The sequence below is a fragment of the Microtus oregoni genome, unplaced genomic scaffold, assembly GCF_018167655.1.
Source record: "Microtus oregoni isolate MIOR12 unplaced genomic scaffold, Mior012 000057F_ref0000458, whole genome shotgun sequence".
Lineage (NCBI taxonomy): Eukaryota > Metazoa > Chordata > Mammalia > Rodentia > Cricetidae > Microtus > Microtus oregoni.
Genome location: NW_024543833.1, coordinates 11,880,630 through 11,902,880, shown reverse-complemented (window position 1 = coordinate 11,902,880; position 22,251 = coordinate 11,880,630). Strand labels below are relative to the sequence as shown.

Genomic DNA, 22,251 nt, shown 5'->3' with positions numbered 1-22,251 from the left:
ATAACACTATTTGGCCTATTAGCTCAGGCTTCTTGTTAACTAACTTTTACATCTTAAATTAAACCATTTCTGTTAATTTGTGTGTCAACATAAGGCTGTGGCTTACTGGTGAAGATACAGTGGTCATCTTTTCCCTTTGGAGGCTACATGTCATGTCTCTGACTCCACTTACTTTCTCTCTATAGCTCTTCCAGCCTGGCTATATTCTGCCCTGCTATAGGCTGGAACAGCTTCTTTATTAATCAATGGTAATAAAACATATCCATAGCATATAGAGGGGAATCCCACATCACATCCCCATTTTTGTAGCTACTTGCTCAAGCCCCAGCACACATTACCTGAAGCTGAGAATCTCATTTCACCTCATAGCTTGCCTGGATAAGGCTTGTTCAACAGTAGCAAGAGTGCTCGCAGTATTTATGGAAATGAGAGCACTTTGCACAATCACCTGCCTTATTGTATGAGCAATGCTATGTCCTCTGATTCATTTAGATGTAGCCCATCCTTTAGATGTAGGCCAAGATTGAGTGTCTTTATTGCTAAAGCCATTATCTTTCACTGCCACCATCAGTTTCACTTCCCTTGACTTAAAACACGTTACTGTCAGTATATGCTTCATATGTGTATGCAGTGCAGTGTACTGTTTGTGCTGCTTGGTTACCTGCCTTCCCAGCCATTGCTAGTATAGAGAGGAAGGAAGAGGCAGAAAGGCAGAGAGATGGATGGGGAAGCAGAGATACAGAAAGAATATGGATCTTTGAAGGGTTTCAGTGACAAATTTGTAAGCAGTTGCAAGATGCATAATTCTGTTTGTAGCTGAGGTTTCAAATCAGTCTGATTTCAGTGTTAGTGTGTGCCAGGATACGTTTGCCTTTGTTTCATATCTCCTGGAAGGTCAAACCGTATCAGTCTTTCTTTCATTTGTGTCTTCTGAAACAAACAAACAAAAAAATGCGTTTAGTTCACTTGTAGCTTGCAAATCAATCAAATCTTTGAACAGGTGCCTACAGTGAATTTAAAGTTTTGGTATCTTTTTTATAAATTATCATAGAACACATTCAGTTGTGTTTGGAAAAGAAGAATAAAGCTTTATGTTCTCACAGTAATACTCCTTGGAGCGAGCACACTATTTACTTGTGGTTGCTATGACTTATGTGTTTTCCAGCTTGTTTTGCTTCTTTTAGAATGGTTTATAATTACATTTTTATGAGAGTAGTTTCATAAATAGTTCAAAATAGTAGGTAGAAAATGCATTTCAGTAATTAAACACCAATTCTCTTTTTACAAAATAATTATCTTATTCTGATTTAATTTTAAAGAAACTCTTTTAACTATGTTTTTATTTCTCTAATTGCATTATGCCTTTAATAAGCTTAACTTGTTTCTGAAAAATTGAAATGATCTTTATTCAGAATAAGGCATACCTACCTTCAAATTTTTTATGTGAAATCTTTTTATAAGACAACATCTATAGTGTTATAATTTGTAGTTTTGATGCTTAGAAAAGGAAAAGTAGATACTGTGTCTTTAATGGAAAGCAAAAGGTTATCTTCTGTGGCCTTTGTGTGTATGTGCTGATGTGAATGTAGGCAGCCAGACAGGCGGTGTGTGCAGAGAGACGAGGGAACGGCTGCGGATCGATACATGTGGTGTGAAGTGAATTAATGTGAAGCAGGCCGTCTGTCTGTCATGAGATTGTGGGGAGTGTGGGGCAGTGTTGGTCAGTCACTGCACAGATCTGCTTCCAATAAATTCCTGCCTTTTGCCTGAAATGCAACTGGAGACATTCACACACGCCCTTATTGTGAATTTACTTCATTCAAAGTAAATGCTCATATCAAATCATTGCCTCCAGTGTACTTTAATTAGATCACTAGAAAGCCATAGTTGTGAGAAACTGATGAAATAAAACTACCTGCTATTGTTTTGGATGTATTTTCAATCTCACTGGAAATCTATATTTTATGAGAATGAGAAATATAATTTTACTAACATTTTGTATGTTTTTGTTCTTCACTCTAACACTATTATCCCTTTCATCTAATTGTCAGTAAAATAATAGTGACAGTGAGCTGAACTGATTTTATGTCCCAATATTTCTCAATGTGCTGCATTAAAAACCCTTACTAAATTATTGTTTTATTTTTGCTTGTCATCTTAGTCACCTGACGCTATAGAATTCTTCTGAGTTCATTTTGTTTGTCATTGCGTAGATATTGTAAACTGGCTATGAAAATGTTTATAAAGATAATATGGAAGACATGAAGCTTATACTTTTTAGCTAATGTATATATTTTATTGTTGAAATTAAAAACGTATTTTATGTGTCTAGGTGTTTTGTTTGCTTGTAGGACTTTGCAGCACGTTTGTGCCTGGTGCTGTCAGAGGTCAGAAGAGGGCATCAGATCCTCTGGAACTGGTCTTACAGAGGGTTAGGCAGCCTGTGTGGGTGCTGGGCGCCGAACCTGGGTCGTCTGGAAGTACAGCTCATGCTCTAACTGCTGAACCATCTCCAGCTCCTATTGGTGGAATTTTTAGAATAGTTTTAGTCTATTGATTTTGAAGACCATATTTCTCTATATATTTCAAGACATTATCAAGTAACTTTTATATGTATGTATGTATGCATGCATATTATGTATGTATGTATGACTGGAAAGATGAATTATTTCAGGTCTTTGACAATAATAAATGACCTTGTTTTACAGAAGTGGATAAGGTCTCATAAAGGTCTTCCTACTTCCTTCTCATAAAAGTCCGTCCCTCCCATCTGCTCAGTACAACATTCCCCACCCCATATTCTCATAGCCAAATTTCCACTCACCAGTTTTCTGCTTCATTCCCTATTTCCCATTTCCTTCCTGAGTCTCAGGATAGATGCTATATAGGAAATCCATAATGGTAAACTGTTCATTTTGTAACAGCTGGATTTGTATACTTCTTCTTTCCTACATTTACTGTACCTATTTTTATTAGATTTCTTGCTATTTTTATATATTTGTAATATTTTATTTTCCTTGAAACATCATCAATATTATTTCCTAGTAATTAGTTAATATAATTTGTGCTGTTGGATTGAAGTTATTTTCATGGTTTTCTAGTCAATCCAAGTTTGCTGAACTTTTTCCCAGTACTTGGAGTATATTTATCAAAATAGCACACTTTAGTTTATTTTAATATAATTTGACAAGTCAGCTCACTAACATGACTTATATAAGCGGAAACCATATTATCACATAGTCAATAGTTTAAACCCTTGCTTATGAACAAGAAGTTTATATGTACAGATCTTTAAAGAATCTTTTTATAATTTTCCACAATATTTCATCTTTCTTTGATAATCACAAGGAGGTAATTTTTGCTTTGAAAGACTCACACATTTTATATCAGTAACACTAATTTCCTCTTGTCTGTATTCCTTTGAAACTAATAGTACAGAGGTCAGGGAGATGGTTGAGCAGGTGAGGCACTTATTGCACAGCCTTAGGCACCGGAGGCTGGAGACAGAGTTTAGTAGTGAAGTATATATGCTGTTCTTATAGAAGACCGGGGTTCAGTTCCCAGCACCCACACCAGGAAGCTCAAAAGTACATGGAATTCTAATTTCAGGTTTCTTTTGATCAACTTTGTCTGATCTTCATGGGCTCCAGAAACATGTGTGGTATACACACATTCATACAGTCACTTATGTCTCACAAGATTTAAATATATAAAAAGCATAAGAACCTAAGGACATAGTCACCATGTAAAAGCAAGGTAGAGCAAAGCAAATGTGTAACCAGTATTGGTGGAGACAGAACATGTGCATCTCAGGCCTGCTAGCCCATCCCAGCCAATCAGGGAGTTCCAAGCTATCAGAATAATCATTTGTCAATATATAAGATGCTGGGGGGGATGAGGAAAGAGAGAAAGGAAGAAACTTCTTGTGAACCGAGGCCTTCACACATACATGTGTTGACAAGCACACCTGTATACCTTTGCACACATATACATACTACAAACATACATACACATACACACACACAGAAAATATTTTGTCACAATCTTCATTTCTGTTTTGACTGTGATATAGTATTATTCATTGTATATTTTTTATGTAGTTAAATATACATATAATTTAATACAGTAAAATGTATCATTTTGGCTCAAAGTTTTGGACAATGTGTTTGTCTTTGTACATACTACCACAAGCAGGATATCAAGTAGGTTTGTTTTTAAAGGTTGCTTTATCAAATCCTTTGTTGTACTCTCAGTCCTATCAGCTACTGATACTGTGATGTCTGTCTGCTTTAAGACAGTACATAGCATACACCTAAACACTGTGGAGATGAGAAATAGCCACATTATGGCGTAGGGTTTATAACAATGCTGTGATGCCTTCTTTCATAGGTAGAGAATAAAGTGCTGAGCATTATTTTAAAATGCTATTAGATCTTTATATGGCTTGAAATTTTAAAGTTACTTCCTGAAAATAGACTGCTAAAATTAGCTTTTTTGAAGGACTTGAGAATGTTATGATTTGGTTTTCTATCTTTAGCACTTTTAGCCTTCACTTTCTTCCAGAACATTTAAAGAGTTTTAGGGAATTGGTTGCCCTCATTACATAGTATTATGGGAATTATGACATAGAGCTTTTTGGAAAAGATGGTCTCTTCCTTTTTTACTTATTGGTAACTAAATAGCATGGAAGATCGAATTTTATCTTAAAGCAAAATCAGGAACACAGCTTAAATATTTTTTTAATGCATGCAATTTTGGGTTGATGATGTCATTTAGTTGTTAGGGTGCTCATCTAGGTCAGCAGTCCTAGCATGCGGGAGGTAATGGCAAGAGGAACAAAAGTTCAAGGTCATCCTCAGCTGTGTTGCAAATTCCTGGCCAGCATAGATTGTGCAAGGCCTTGTGTTTCCCTCAAAACAACAAAACAAGAGAAAGTTATGTCTTTCTTACAGAAGAAAATTCTCATGGGAATTTTATTTCCTCCTCCATAAATACTTTCCTGTTCTTTTTTTCTTCATCTACTTGTGGGGATCAGGGACTACCCACAGTGTACACACAGTGGCATGGGTGCTTTGTTTGGTACAGAATGTTAGAAAGCCCAGTATGTATAGGTAGATTTAGTGAGATACAATTTATTTCCTACAGTGTCCCCAAGCAGAAACAATTCAGAGAGCTTTTAGCTCATTCATACAGTTGTGCAGCCATCAGTACAGTCATCTTTGGAAAAAAATGTTCGAAAGTGAGCCCAATACTCACCAGCATCTTTCCTGGTTCCCCGCCCCCTCTCATCTGTAGGCCAATGTGCTGCTCTGCTTCTGTCTCATTAGATTTCACTGCCTTGACTGTTTGGTGTCATAAGATGAGGTAATTTCTTTTATTTAAGTTTCTAGTGTTTATGTTGCAGCATCTATCCTGATATCTTTATATCAGGATAATATAATAATATCAGCTCTGATAAGAGCTCCATCTTCTTGGATTGCTGCATAGTATTCCACTAAATGACTCACTGGTGAGATTTGGAAGTTTCTCATACACTCTAGATACTGGTCTCTTGTTGGATATGTGATTTAAAAAAATTTCTCTGGACTGTGCCTTGCCTTTTTTTCCTCTTAATAGGGTTTTTGCAGAGTAAAAGTTATTTTAATCCTGATGAGGACCACCTAATCAATATTTCTTTGCATGGATTATGTTTTAATGTCAAGTCTAACATTAGAATTCAATAATTTTTTAATTTAAAAATTCTAATTGTTTTACATTTTATATTTAAGCCCATAATTCATTTGGAGTTGATTTGGTAAAAGATATGTATTTGAGTTGGGTTGTACTTTCCTCCTGATGATTCATACGTAAGAACTTTATCTTCAGTGTGGCAATACTGAGAGGTGGTGGAGCATCTCAAAGGTAGAGCTCAGTGAGATTTGGTCACTTATTGGTGATATTCTCTGAAAGTGATTGGGGTAGTTCTTATGGGACTCCATGCTTGCTCTGTCTTCTTGTACAATCGTGTGATCTTTCTTTCCACACTCTTGCTATGACGATTTTGTATACCATTTAGCATGAGGTCCTCACCCAGTACATGCCAACACCAGGTTCTTGGTACCCCAGAAGACATATACACAGTGAAATTTTATTAAACTGGTAAGAAAATAAAATATGTAATTTTTAAAGAAATGAATAGATCTAGAAATTATATTAAGTGATAATAAATTTGACTAGATTGATAATGGCAACTACTACATATTCTCTTGTCATGTGGGGTGCCTAGCGTCTAATTTACAGCCCCCCTCCCTTTCTTTCTCTCTCTGGTTGAGAGCTTGTGATGTAATGACTTGGGGTTTCAGATAAGAAAACCTGCATTTCAGCTCTGGCTTTGGAAGTTAGCAGTAGTGTTAGGTTGAGCAGTTTGTCTCTCTGCTTAAATAGGATGAATATAAATGGCTTTCCTATAAGCCTCAACATTCACTTTCATCAAATCCCTTTATTTCATAGGAAAGGAAAATACTAATCATCATTACTGTCCACATTGTGCTTTAATATTTTTATTCCATTTTCTCTGATCATTTTTAGAATTACTGTGTGTTAGCAAAGAATGAGATTTCAAAGGTTATATTTTAATTTGACTATATGAAAAGTGAGCTTTGATTTTTAAAAATTATTTGAACAATATGTCCTTTAGGAATGTATTTATCTTTTTCTTTCTATCCACTTCTCTTTGTGATTATTTCCCAAGTAGATTGTGTTGATTAAATAATTAGTACTTTTCTAATAAATCCTTCCTTCATGTTAAAATTGATCTTTTGAACCCAATAATAAATATATTGCAGTAGAGTGGTAATATCATCATTTTCTTTTCATTGGGGAACATTTGGAGATTATTATTCCCTTTTTCTGTCCCCTAGTACTTTACCTCCTTTGTGCCTCTCCAGCCTCCCACCCTCTAAAGCAAATGATGCTACTCTTATGGGGTGTTCTGTTTTCCGAATTCAGTCTTTAGGTCTTGTGATCACTTACTGATAATTCCACATTGACATCACTGATGGTGGGGAACGGATTAAGGCTTTTTTCTCTCTTGGTGTTTTTGGTAAGCTTGGGGAATTGTGTGCCGCGCACCGCGCCCCCGTGTCTGCACTCTGTGCGCTGGCATCCAGTTCGCGAGCTTCGGGCAAGCGGGCTGGAGGTTAAAATACACAAACACAGACAGAGACAGCGACACGGGTCATCCTTGAATTCCCCAAGAATGCCCCCTTTATTGTGTTCAGGGGCAGATTATATAGAGATAGCCACGCCCCAGCCAAACCCACCAGAAACCACTCTCCTGCCATCAGGAACTCCTGAAGGTCTCGTGCTCAGAGCAGCTGTAGGCACTCAGATCAGGGGATTACAAGAAATTCAGGATCTGGGGTCTCACTGCTCCCAACAATTGTGTAGCTCAGTATACCTCAGAAGAAAAGAAACCCTTCGGTATATATAGCATTTAGTTTGTAAAACATTTGGATGGCTTCTGTTTAAACAAATATTAAATTACTTCTTTAAAAGGCGTGTTTTGAATTTCTACTTCTATAGTAGCTATGATGGACTGGTGATAATAATGTAAAAGCACTATGAAGCCTGTTGTTACTCATTGCCAACTTAGAAATAATATGGTAGATGCAAATTGACACCAGAATATTTTATCAGAAATGTAAAGATAGCTATGCAGGAAAATGACAATTGTTTGAATTATCAGAATGCAAACTTTTTTTGGTATGATAATTATGTTCCTCACTGCTAATTCTTTCACAGAGGGATATGTTTTTCTTTGGAGGCAGTACAATTCTCATAGCACAGCTCCTTCAATTGTGCTCACCTTCCTGCCAGCTCCACGTTATGAATACACTCCCATAGTACTTTTTTTCCACCTGAGTGCTGTACAATTCTGTTTATAATATAAATATAGCAAAAGTCTTGACGATAAGATGACATAAGTGATATGGTGATACAATAGCATAAGATAAGTTAGCATAAGTATAGCCAAAGTCTTGGTGAACCTAGATGCCCTTCAATGGAAGAATGGATAAAGAAAGTGTGGAATATATACATATTAGAGTACTACTCAGCGGTTAAAAACAATGACATCGTGAATTTTGCATGCAAATGGATGGAAATAGAAAACACTATCCTGAGTGAGGTATCCCAGACCCAAAAAGATGAACATGGGATGTACTCACTCATAATTGGTTTCTAGCCATAAATAAAGGACATTGAGCATATAATTTGTGATCCTAGAGAAGCTAAATAAGAAGGTGAACACAAAGAAAAACATATAGTAATCCGCCTGGATATGGGAAGTAGACAAGATTGCCGGGCAAAAACTGGGAACTTGGGGGTGAGGTAGCATGGGGCTAAGGGGAAATGGGATGAGAAACGTGAGAAGGGGAGGATGAAGGGAGCTTGGGGGGAGCTTGGGGGAAGGGATGGTTGGGATAAAGGATGGGTGGATACGGGATCAGAGAAATATATATCCTAATTAAGGGAGCCATCTTAGGGTTGGCAAGAGACTTGACTCTAAAGGGGCTCGCAGGTGTCCAGGGAGATGTCCCCAGATGGTACCTTGGGCAACTGAGGAGAGGGAACTGAAATAATCCTATCCTATAGCCATACTGATGAATATCTTGCAAATTAATCAAAAAATATAATTTACATCACCATTTGGGGGCTGATTTTCTCAGTTGTTGGTTGAAACTTAAATACAGGATATACCCACGTACATCCTTCCATACAAATAATAAAACAAAGATGAGTGCTTTAGTCATTTATCTCTGTGCTCTACTTTGTCAGACTATCTTTGGAGTAAACAGCAGCTTTACAAGTTTCGCTCTCTTTCTGTCATTCTGTAAAGTGAAATCTTGTCGCTCTTGCCTGTTTTAGCTGGAGTCACTACAGAAGCCATGCAGACTATGGCAGCAGCTCCAGATACCTCAGGACCGGAAGCCAAAGTCCAGGAAGAGGAGCATGACCTTGTGGATGATGACATCACTACTGGTAAGCACGGTTTACCATGTGCTTTGTTGGAGCTTTGGTTAGTATTTCATACTGTTGGCTAAGTCATGGACTGGGGCTGCATCTTTTGAGGGATAGCTGGAGACTCGAAGTGGAACTGTCGATTTGGTCCAGGATGACACATGTCACTGTGACAGTGAGCCTGTGAGCTGTGACTTGATTTTGTGGAAAACCTTTTAATTGTGAAGCTAGAATCATTATTAAAGCCTTGGAACATGTAGAGGCACATACATGCCCATTAGGCTGTGAAAGCCTCTGCAATTACAAGATTGAATTCAAGGATAATTAAGTTGTAGTGGCAATATATATATATATATATATATATATATATATATATATAGTATAGACTGCATAAGAAAAAGTGCACACGTTCTTTATACTGCAGTCGAGGAAGTGAACTGAGTGCTGCTTTTAAAGCTATTAGCTGGGAGTGGGCATCGAATCTCTTACTTGTATTACCTGTCATGGAACCAGACACGCAGCAAGTTTTGCAAAGCTCAAATATGACGTATTTAGCCTGCCATTGTATCATTTTGATTAATTTTAATGGCTGAATCTCTACATTCATTGTGCTCAATTTCTTTGAATGTACTGAGGATAAAATACTGAATAGTTTTATTGAGATTAAAGATTTTGTTATTGTTGTTTAGGACCAGACGGCTAAAAGTAGTTAAAAATGTGACCAAAATTTCTAATTTCTATGAAATGTGAATATTTACCAACAACTTTAAAAGAACTATCACCAGAAAATAAGAACTCAATTTTTATGTTAGCTCTTTATTAATTCTTTGTGTGTCTCACGTCATGAATCCTGATCATCCTCCTCTCCATCCACTCGCCTCCTTCCTCTGCCCTTGTGACTTCCCCCACCAAAATAAAACAAAGTCTTGGCATGGAAGCTATAGTATGATCCAGTGAATCACACAGTATATACACCCTTTAGTCCACAAAGCTTTAAGAATAAAATTTTGGAGAGAAGAGAAAAAGGAAGGTGACTAGGAAAAAAAATTAGATCCATTAAAAACAGTTTTAAAAAAAGAATTCATGATGAGAAAACCATGATGAGCAAGCCAGAAAGCAGCATCCATCCAGCATTTCTTCATGGCTTCTACGCCAGCTTCTGCCTCCAGGTTCCTGCCTTGAGTTCTTATTCCAACTTCCCTGGATGATGGACTGCAAGATGTGAGCTGAAGTAAACCCTTTTCTCTTCAAAGAAAAGAGTAAAAATTTTAACTAAAAATTAAAAATAGAGTTTTCTTTCTTAGCAGTGTAGCAAGTCTATTACTGTTACCATCTGAACGCCTTTCTTTGACTTCTTCCCACTGGGAAGAAGGTGAAAGAGCTCAATGATTTCTTTAGATAATTGCAAAACTTATGTCTAAGAACTGTACTCGTAGTAGGCAGTGACTTTGAATACATTTTTCCTAAGTAGGAGATGATGTGGTTTCATTGTTACATTTTTTAATATAATAATTTTTACTTTTTGAAGTTATAATTGTAACATTTTCCCTTTTTGTCTTCCTTCCTTCGATTCTCCCACTTTCTCTCTTTCAAATTCATGGCCTCTTTTTCTCTGTTGTAACATATATACAAGCATGCATGTACACATATATATTCCTAAATATACAGCTATCACCTTCTCAGTCTGTATAATGTTACCTATGTGTATATAATCTTGGGTATCTTATACACTTGGAATGGATGACCAGCCTTTTGTTTGTTTGTTTGTTTGTTTTTTAACATGTAAGTTTTCTGGTGAGGATAGCATCTAATTTAAATATGTCTGCTTAGGGACCTCCACATTTTCTGAAGTCTTTTGCCATTTAACAGCTAGTACAATTTGTTTCAATAACTACTAAAACATATCTTTCCTTTGTAGACGTTTCTTAAGAAGATACATTTTAGCTCCTGTTTTTATTTTTTTTTAAACAGTGCTATGGATGTGTTTTATCTTAATTCCCTAGACAGGTAAAGACCTCTATAAAAAGTAGTTGTTTAATTTCTTGTAAAGGAGGGTCTGCCATTGCAGTAGTAAAACAGATCGGTGAACATTCAGAATAAAGATCATTGAGAGCACTCAAGTAAACATTAAGAAATTAATTGAAAATTTAGAGTATGCAATTACAAACACATGAGATTGTGTTATAGCTCACAATTGTGTCCTTTCAAGTTTAATGCCGTTTTAATGTAAGTCTCATTTGGAGAATTAATTCATTCTGCCTACCATGTATTTTAATCTGTTTAATTTGGCTAAATGTGTGTGACGAATGGCTTCTGTCAGTTGATTTATTCGCTTCATGCCATGGGTACTAGCAGCAAGATTGTTCAATATCCAAAGTCTTTAAATAACCAAAAAAAAGCCTCCGTTAACATGTTGTCAGAGCAGTGAGCACGCTGCCGTCTCCTGATTGTTCAGGTTGCCTTTAGACTGTGCGGCTTGATTAAGCTGTGATATAGATTTTTGTGACAGTTTAGAAGAAAACCATATTTCTTTTTATTGACTAGAATCCTATATAAATTGCGTTATGGAAAATACGGTAGCTGCATCAAGAAAAACCCATTTTGAGCACGGTCTTATTTTGGGATGGGCAGTATTGTTGAGTCCCAGTACTGCAGAGTGGAAGAAAGGCTGCCAGCTTCGCCAGTACCTGTGGGGAAAATATGCAATTCATTTGTTTTGTTTATTTTAAGTCAATTGTTGATAAGATCTCTTCATAAAATAACTAGAAATTATATCACGACAAAATGAGTTGGATTTATGTTAATGTGGATAGCTATTTAATTTTTATTTTTGTTGTTATCTGATACTTTTCTTAGAAGCAATTTGACCATTTACCAGTTGAAATACAAAATATAGTTTCCTGTTTTTGCTAAAGGAAGGATGATTGTTTCTGAAATGATAATTTTGGCAGAGAATGTCTGAGGGATGAGTGCTGTCTTAAGACATTTTAGCTGAATCCAGCTCCTTTTGTTGGTGGTTTCCTTGCAGACGTGAGGCAGCCAGGAGAAAGCCTCCTAAGTGTGGGCTTTGATCAATGGAACTAATTAAGTGTATTTGAAATGAAGAGTACTTAATTGGAAGAGAACAGCTGGAAAAACTGGAAGGAAAAAAATTGAGTCCTGATTGAGACGATTTAAACCTTTACCATGTCATTTAAACAATATGCTGCTGCTATTTCTACCTTTCTTTTTCAACCTGATACCCATTGATCAGCGCTGCAGTGTGGTGCCGTGTGCGTGTGAACACCCCAGATTTACTTACCATCCTTTAATTATGTGCTTCAAGCTACATATCACATTTATTTTGGTAGGTCAGCATTTTATATAATAAATATTAAATCTTACTTTCTATGAGTTTCATGTCATATAGTATACATAGGAAATGTTCTTTCTCAAAGAATACCTCAGTGTTTCCAATGTTCTGTTTATTTAAGATCTGAGATCTTTTTTCCCAATAATATAATATTAATATTATGTCCAGATTATTTACAATTTCTGGATTAAAATTGTTTTATGCCTGTATGTTTATTTTTGTTCATATACTTTTTCTTAGAATTATAACCTATGTATATATACTCTGTATATATTATGTAGATATACTATGTTATCAATATTGTTAATAATGTGTCTGTTTTGTTTATTAATTTATTATTCATATGAGCTTTGATCATGTTCATTTAGAGGACCTTATTCTCCTGGTGTCCTCCATTCCTTCTGTCTCTTAAGCTTTCTCCACCTCTTCTTCCATGGGGTTCCCTGAGCTCTGAGGGGAGGGATTTGATGGAGACAACCCATTCAGGGGTTCCAAAGTTTCTTGTTCTTTTTATAATGCTGGCTGTGGTCTCTGTATTTGGTTGCCATCTACTGCAGGAGGAGGCTTCTCTGGTGATGGCTGAGCAAGGCAGTCTAGAGAATATCTCTAGGAGTCATTTTATCACTATAGTTTTTTTAAAGGTTGCATTATTATGATTTTATATGACATTATTGTACTAATAAGAGAGAGCTCATTAAAAACTGACCTCCATAGAAAAAAAATTTAGATGAAGCAGGATTGATTCTTGAGTATGCGTTCTGTGTGGCATCCTTTTCCTTTATCCTGTATCTTCATGGTAAAGCTGGCATTCTAAGTGAGAATGGGGTGATGAGTTGTTTAAAATTTCAAACTAAAAATATTTTAGAAGGGCTTTGTTAATAACCTACATGTATCCCTTTAAGGAAATTGCTGTATTTGTCTTTAATGTCTTCTCTCTTATTTAATATAACCAGAACACAATTGAACATTTAATAGTGAGAAAGTGTCAAAAGTCACCAACGTTGTCAGGTAAGATTGTTCACAGGTTCAGCTGCTCAAAATGGAAGCAAGCATCTGTGAGAAACACATTGGAATGGGCCTATTAACTTTGTACATTTTAGGGTTTTTTTTTTGTAAAATTATAACTGACTGCTATTAGTTCCCACCTCAGAGACAAGTATCTCCCTCCCCATTACTGACGTGCAAGTGCTGCTTGCGTGGTTTTCTATTGCTGTAAATCTAGTGCTGTGAGCACCTGTCTGTGCCTACCTCTCCATCTCAGTTGCATTTTTAACTATATATTTTAGGCCTAATTATTTACTAATGTTTGTTTTACTTAGTTTGTGTATCTGGGAGGAAATCCATTTTTGTTAAAGTAATGTATATTTCTATAAATTTGCATATATGCCATTTTAATTATTGAATCAAAGTCCTTTTTCTTGGTATGACATCAGAGATTTTTATTTTACCTTTTTCTTTAAAAAAAAAAACCCAGTCATTTCTTTATGACAGACTTAAGTAATTAATACCTGGTGTCATACAGCCTTATGTGTTGATTTGGGTAGAAGAGTCTCTTTATGATTTCATAAAAAGACCTAGCAATGATTAAAGGTAGTATTTCTATATATGCTCTATTTTGAATAATCTCTGGCAGTCTTATTAATTTAGTGTATATGACTTTGGTTCACACTAGTGTTGGTGTTCTTTAAAATATGTCATTGATAAAATAGGCCACAATATATTAACTCATGGAATGTACATTTTAGTAGTGGCAACAGACAGTAAAAATAATAGTTAAACGTACACTTTGTAGGATGAGATACGCTACAGAAGAGAAAAGGTGGAGAAGAGTGGGATGCATCCACTGTGCTAAAAGTCTTTATGTATAAAGAATTGGACATGACTCTTACTGGGTCTGTGAACAAGGAAACAAGCTTGCACAGAGGACATTTGCAGGGCCTTGTGCTTGACTGCTAATAGCTTTAGAGCATTACGTGAGCCCCACATGATTTCAAATTACGAGCCTATGTGTCTTACATTCTCAGGGAATGATTTTGGAGGATTTTTTCTTTTTTTAAAAAGTAAGATGATATCACAGCCTATCACTATGCTTACAGAATTAGATGAGCAGTGTGGTAGTTTCCTGTCTCAGTGTTCATAATTAAGGTAGACAAGCAAGGCCTGGTGATGTAGCTCGATGGTAGAGTTCTTGCCCAGCATGTTGAAAGGTGCAGGTTTAGTTCCCAGCACCATAAGAAAATCAAAGTGAGGCCAAAATACTCTCTGCTTTGGTAGGGGTGGGGCATCACACATTTCTTCTTTAAAATTCCCAGCATTACTTAGGACTACTGTTATAAGATTGCAAATAGAAACATTTTTTGTTGTTGCTACAGCCTTTTTTTATTATATACACGTTAAATTGAAAGCTCATTGTTCTGCCTGCTGTTCTGAAGTTGTCACTATAAACCCGACACCTTAACAAATATTCATGTATTAAAGTCTCAACATGTCTGTTAAGATAAAGCTGGAAAGAATGTCTGGTCTGAGACTAAATATTGATTTGCTCATTTGACTACTTTCTAAAGGCCCTATTCATGACATATTCTTACATTTTTTCTGACTAAAAGATGGGAAATTTGCCATGTTAAAGTCTAGATAGGCTTGATTAGAAAAAAAAGGTGCATTATTTATTCAGAGATCAAAATTGCTTTCCTAGCATGAAAAGAGACTTTGTAATTAGGGGGAGTTATACCTGTGGCCTTTGCCTTTGTCATTTTTAAACTTATAATTGGCAGTGTAAAGAGGAGTGCAAGGTACACACACGGATGTGTGTGACTTCCTGTAAACAGCGTTTTCCTTTCAGTTCTTAACCTTGCATCCTGCTTTTTCCTTTTTTTTTTCTGCTTTTTCCTTTTACTTTAGAGATCACAATATAATTACTTCCTTTCTCCTTTTCCTTTCCTCCCTCTGAACCTTCCCATATGTCTTTCTGTTCTCTCTTTCCAATTTATGGCCTCTGTTTTTTCATTAATTGTTATTAGAGGTAGATATATGTCTATATCTCCCTAAATATAACCTGCTCCGTCTGTAAAAGATGACTTGTGTGTTTTCAGGGTGATCGTATGGTTTAGGATAACCAACTAGTGTGCTCTTCCCCGGAGAAGAGCATTTCTCCCACTCTGACAATTCCTTAGTTTCTGTAGTATTTGTGTAGTGCTGAGATCTCATGCTCTGCCCCTCCCCACCTCCTGCCCACTTTGGCATGCCTATTGGCATTATCCTTGTTCAGGTCATGTTTAGGAAGCCATGTTGGCAAGGGTTTATGGGTGGAGCTTCTGACAGTATTAGGAAAGACAATCTCCCAACAAATTTCCCATTCCTATCATTCTCACAATTTTCCACCCCCTCTTCCATAATGTTTCCTAAGCTTTAGGTCAAGTAGTGTTCTGTAAATGTATCCATTGAGACTGGCTTTCCCAGTCTGCATTTTGATTGGTTGTGGTTTTCTGTAATGGTCTTCTTCTCTTGCAAAGACAAGTTTCCTTGATGAGGAGTGAGGATTAAATCTTTGTAAACTGCTGTTACATTCTTTGACTTAGAATGCTACCATACTACAGACATATCATGTTCAAGCTCTTATGCAGGTTACTAAGGCTGTTAGTTATTAACCATGAAGTGTTCTGAGAACAGATACCAACAAAAGTAGCGATTTTATAGTTTTCTGAGTAGAATATCTATTTCTTAATTATTTTTCTTTCTATGTTTTACTTTTTAACTCGAGGAAGAAAATGTAAATTAAAGCATGTTTTTTTTTAATGTTCAGCCTTGGTTGTATATTAGTGAGGAAACACAGTGTTTCTAAACATGGTATTTGACAAATTCTGACAAAAGCATAGCAAGTATGCTGTTATGTGAAGCTGACTTCTTTTCTCATATATCTGTTTTTTGACACTTATTTAATTTTAAAATTTCAACTTCCAGTTATATAGTAATGATGCTCAAATCTGCATCTGCAAGCTCCATGCCTAGTCTAATCCATGTCTGGTACCTAAAGCCTCGTCCAAAAGAAACTGCTTGCTATTTCTTCCTAAAGCATACCCCCCCCCCTTTTCTACTTATGTTCAATTGAATGCCATCACTAATGGCATAATTAGTCATCTCCAACAGTGCCCAACTGTAGTTGGTACTAATTTATGTAAAATATTTCTCCTAAATATTTCATTCCTTAGAAGCATCCTAGGCCTAAACTCTTTGTTTTGTTTCGTTTAATTATTTATATTGTTCTGTTCTACAACTACCTTCCTGACTCTATCTCTTGCCCTTTTCCAATAGTAGTCATCTAGTATCCTGAGAATTTCAGTAGCCTGTCATCACTTTGAGCTCTTATTAATTGCTAATAACTAACTGCCCACTCCGTATAGCAGAGATTCCAAAGTCTTTTCTTAGGTATTTAGACCCTTCAGGGATTCCCCTCATCTCCAGAGCCATCAGCTACTACAAGACTTTATTTCCCCCAGAGTGACCTCAGTTCATTCTTTGCCTGAGTCCCTCTGCCTGGCTGCTATCCTCTCCCCTATGGTGGTGATGTTCCAGGATTCCTTTTATGTCCCTCTTAAGTCATGGGCATCTTAATGCAGTCCTTCTCAATCTCTGTTCCACAGTCTCTTCCGCTGCTTCCTGTACCCTTGCAGAATAATATGCACTGTTTATGTTTAAGCATGTCACTTCCTATGAGGCTCATTTACAGGCCTGTATTTTAACCTGTATGTGTTACATGGCATGACCTCAATGCCTAGTTATGTGACATCTCCTTAATCAATTGTTTAATAACTAACTAATTGAATTAATGAATCTGTAGGCTTCCTCTATTTCAGGTAGCACTTATCATTTGCTATGTATTTAATAACTTCCTAGACACTGTATTCTTCCTTTACTTACATGGCATATGTCTCTTTTAACTAACTCCCTTCTTAATTGCTGTTTGATGACTGAAAAAGTGTTTGAAAAAAAATAGTGAGGGATCATGGGCTATTTTTTCTGACACTCTCTTGCTATTGTAAAGAAATAGGCTGGAGACACACATAAGAATATAGATAGCTCTATTGAACTAGTCACAGTTGATTTTCATTCATGGTATGTCTTCTCCTCTTGGAAGACATGTTTTCAAAATTAGGAATAGCGTGTGATATACAGGATTTAATTGAAAAAAAACAGGAAAAGATTGGAGTCTTTGTGCATTATAACTTAATGTGGGTAGAAAGTGGAGCCCCTATTGTGGGTTCTGAAGCAGAAACATTTCCAAGTGTCCTCTTGCCACGTGGTCTGCAGTGGCCTTTCAGTTTATGGGCAGTGGAGATGCCAGTTCTGCTTTCACGACAGCCTGTGAGTCCCTGCTTACTTGCTGTTTCTTCCCCTCCACTCTGTATGCTCTCATCCTTTGCTATGGTACCTGCCACATGGCCATTGGGTGGAGAAAGACAAACTCTCTTGTTGCTTTCTTGGAGCCAGAGGTTAGTAGAGTAGCCAGTGTCTAATCTGGGGATTGGAGGCCTACTGCAGAAGCAAGGTGGTTTGTGTAGTGGGAAGAGGTGTGTGGCTCCAGAAAGTGGACGGCTCCAGGAAGAATGTAGCTTTTACAGGAAGCCTGATGAGTGTGTGACGCTCAAGAAGAGATGCCAGTGTACATCTGTGAGTGGGTACTTCCACTTAGGAACATTATGAAAACGTGATTTCTGTTGTCTGTCACATGCAGATATTTGGGGTTATTTTTCCGAAAGAGTGGACTGACAATGCTTGCTTGAGAAAGCGTCTGAGAGACAAAGACAAGGGTGAGCCAGGAGAAAGGATGGCTATTAAATGCCATTTACATGTTCCGTTTCTCATTGTACAAATCTTAGGCTATTATAAATGACCAATTGACTTAATATTGATGTATTTTTACCCAAGAATGTGTTTGTACATTTAAGTGAATTAAATATCATAAAGCATCAGAGGATCTGGATCATGAATTGCTTTAATCAACGGTTGCCTTGGCACCAGATCTTTCTTAATGATATTTTCTAAACAGAGCACTGTTATTTTTAAGTGCACATGTATAGGATATTTGGGTGTAACACTTCTAAAAGGTATTAGGCCAGTATATGTAGTAATTAATGTAATCTTAGCGAACTCACATATATTGATGCATTTAAAAATGGTGACTTAATAACAACATAACACACCAGTGCTTATTTGATACCTAATATATATGAGACTGTGGTCTAGACTTCATAAAACCCTTATAAAGACTCATGTGATACATCTTCATTATCATTTCATTTTATAGTAGAAGAAAATGAACAGTTGATTGCAGTAGAAAAGGTGAAATTAAGATTAGAATGTAGGATGCTTGTCTCTATATTGTAGACTTTTGATTGGAAGGAATTTGCCTGAAACTAGTTCTCCTGTATTTTTATTTTTTAAAAACATACAATAGGAAAAATGCAAATATTGTGGTATGTATTTTCTTTTTGTGTGATACAGAAATTTTAGTTTTTCATTTTAATATAATCGAGTTTACCTTATTATATAGTATGAGAAATATTTTAAATTTAAAGAAAAGACTTCCTGTTTAATAAACACAGATACTCAATAGAGAAAATTATTTTGTATAAATATGAAACTATACCAATAAGCACACCAATGCATAAACAAGATTGACTTATGCATTTAATCATATATACTCCCTTTGTTGAGTTTGGTAACCCACAGACATTCTTAATTTAATAAGAATATAGGAACAACATTTAAAGGGAAAAATACTCTTTCCCTGTAAGTGAATAACCTTCAAGATGAACTTAAGCTTGGTCCTTTGTGAGCTGCGTGATAATGCCTCTAAGATAAGAATGAATTGCATTTCATCGAGGCACGCTATTATATATCTGTATGTTAGGTGAAGTACCCTTATAATTGATATCAAACCCATATGACAAAAAGTCATAATTCACAAAAGGAATGACAACAGTGTCTCATAACTCACAGGCTTCATGTCACAGCCATGAGTAATACTTCTACTGTGCAAGGCATGTTAACGTGGAGGAACAGGTTTTCAAATGTATGTTGTGTTTTTAAGAGTCTTCCTGATACTTGGTAGTTATACTTGCTACCACGACTGAAGCCTGATTTCGTGGTTGAAAATCAGTTGTCAGGCATAAAGATTTGAACCCTTAATTTAAATTTTTAATCACAAATGAAAGCTAACAATTATTTGAAATGAAGATAATCATAAATCCAAGCATATTTTCTCCTTGTGGACTGTTGTAGAAAGGATAATACTAACTGAGATAGTATGAAAAATCAATCGAGTTTTCTTTTTTAATTAGTGATAGTCTTAAAATAATTAGTGAATTGCAAATCCAATTTATAAGGACTCAAGAGAATTTGATTTCGCTGCAGGGGTTCTCTGTGTCCCCTACATCTTTGTTTTTCAGTGTGTTTATTATCACTTAAAAGAAATTTCAAGAATATCTGTTTAGTTCCACATAAACTTTCCCTTGTAGTAATGCATTCTTTAGTCCTTCTTGTAAAGCCATCCTGTAGTTAAAAAGGTGATAATTAATTTTAAACACAGGCCACTATTTTATATCTACCTTCCCATACAACAAACATGAGCGTATAAGGTAGTTTAGACCACTAGATCCAGTTAAGGATGGAATAGGTAAGAAGTTCCTTTGTTTGTGTTAGAGGTGGGAAGACCTGGGAAAGCTTTGACATAAAACAGTTTACTAACTTAGAAACATTGTCCAGCCCTATATATAGAAGAGCGACTTTGTCAAAGTTGCCAGATTGGCACTGAAGGATGAGGCTTTATTCTTAGGTCAGTATGGTATCTTGGAAGTAGCTGATTTTTATTTCTTACACTGTTTATCATTTTAAAAGAGATTATTGTTAAATTTGAAAGAATAAAAATTCTTCATTACAAACCTGATACCTTTTATTCAACAAATAATTTTCATTACCCAGAAGTCCTGAACCTCCAGAGGAAGAAAGTGAGGTTCCCCACTAGGTCTTCTTGCTGTCTTTCAATGGTAGTCTATAGGGCCAGTTTCCAGACCCCTTCCTCTTGCATTTGTAACTGCTACTGCGTATCAGTGATATTCTTCAGTACCAACCAGCCTACCACTCAGTGATGCGTGAGGTACTCAGGACTGTTTCTTATTTTACCGGGCTATTATAATTCTAATATTAAATCTCTTTCCTAAAGAAGCTAACCTATAGCAATTACCTAACTGCAACTTTTTACATAAATTGTGGTTCATTCCAGTGTTCCTGAGTTAGGAAAAGGACTTGATATTCATCAAATTTGGTTTATAACTTACTGGTTTTTCTTCATGATTTGGATTGGAAATCTTACGTTTCTGTTCAGTATATGAGTTATTCCTCCTATTGTTATAGTTCTGTGAATATGATCACCAAGCCAATGCTGTTAATGAAAACCTAACCCCCTTAGGTAGGAAGCTACTCTATTCAATCATCAACTCCAAAATCTCTGTTACAATTGTTAAGTCCACATAAAGCCTCTTGTTTGTAATGGCAGTCAATTCACAGATATATTTTGTTCATAAGAGTATTCCTAAAAAATGCTCCAGATACCCTACTGAAATCTAATTTTTATGAACAGTGTAGGTAGAAAATAGCGGATTTTACATTTATGCTCTTGTGCCTAAGCTATATACATATGAAGAGGTTTAAAATTTTTCTTGAAATATTTGAGTTGTAGTATAGGTTTTATCTGAAATTAGCAAACAAAAGCAGTAGTCACTTCAGGGTTTCAGAAGTAACTTGTTTTGTCTGTGTTATCAGTTGATGTGCACTATCTGTTTATGGGTATCAGGAATTATCCATATTTCAACTATATATGGAACTAACACTGATGACTGTATCTACTCTGATTATCAGGGTGAATACCCATTGTATACTTATGAGAAAATAGGCATGCTCGCTTACATTTAAACCTCGAGTTTCTCTATTTTTGAAGGTTGCACAACGGTGAAGTGAAGTAGGTCTTGTTGGAGCCCTCAACAGTCTTAATTTTAAGTTTTCGTTTAAGAAAATTTGGTTCATGATATAAAACTAAGAAGCCGATTTACTGTGGTATTATTATTTCAATTCTATTAGGTTTTCAGATACTTGCTCTTGATTCTTTTCATACCATTTCTTCAAGCGAGTGGAGGAGCATACACATTTATAAATATGCTTTATACTTTCTGAGACTACTTTTTAGCGAGATGCTTTAAAAGATTAATGAGCTTAATGTTAAGGAAAATTAAGGAGTAGGAGATATGAAAGCTAGTTGGAAAGCATTGATATTTATAAACCAAGTGGCCCCAGTCTGCTTAGAACACTCTGTTTAGAGACTAAGCCAACCGAACAGATTCTTTTTCCCTCCATATTCTTTGTGAGCTAGCGTTGATTCTTTCTGATGTAGAAGTGGCAGGTGCAGACATAGTGCTCCCTTCTCACCTGTGGCAGGGTTCACCTCAGTGTAAGTGAAGGGTGAAGATACACAACAAATGAGACCATCTGCCACTCCCAGCCAACTAGCCTTCCCCACTGTTGGGAAGTGCTGGGCCCCATGAGTCAGCCGCTGGACAGGGCTCCTGCTGGGTCTCATTTTAGAGGGTTAGGGCAAACCCTGTCACTACACATTTTGCAGTGTGAGTCTCTCACCAGCCAGTCATATGGAGATCAAAGAACCTTTTAATTTGCGTTTAATTACCCCTTGAGAAACCATCCACCATATCCAGCAGGAGCTATTGTATAAAAACAACCACATATGTATGTGGTCTTTTGAAATCTGAAGCCCCTTCAAATGCTAAAATAAAAATATTCTTTCTGTAACTCTTGTCATGTTCCCCATAAAGTCATGAGTGAAGAGGATA

General features: G+C 36.3%; 1 protein-coding gene across 2 annotated transcripts in view; it reads left to right on the top strand.

Annotated features, from left to right (window-relative positions):
• LOC121438786 (WD repeat-containing protein 7) overlaps window positions 1-22,251 on the top strand; it is a 280,932-nt gene that overhangs the window by 112,491 nt on the left and 146,190 nt on the right. For both annotated transcript variants that reach the window (XM_041639215.1, XM_041639214.1), the window contains one exon: window positions 8,908-9,021. In XM_041639215.1, the coding sequence (XP_041495149.1) occupies window positions 8,908-9,021 (114 nt within the window). The remainder of the gene's footprint in view (window positions 1-8,907; window positions 9,022-22,251) is intronic.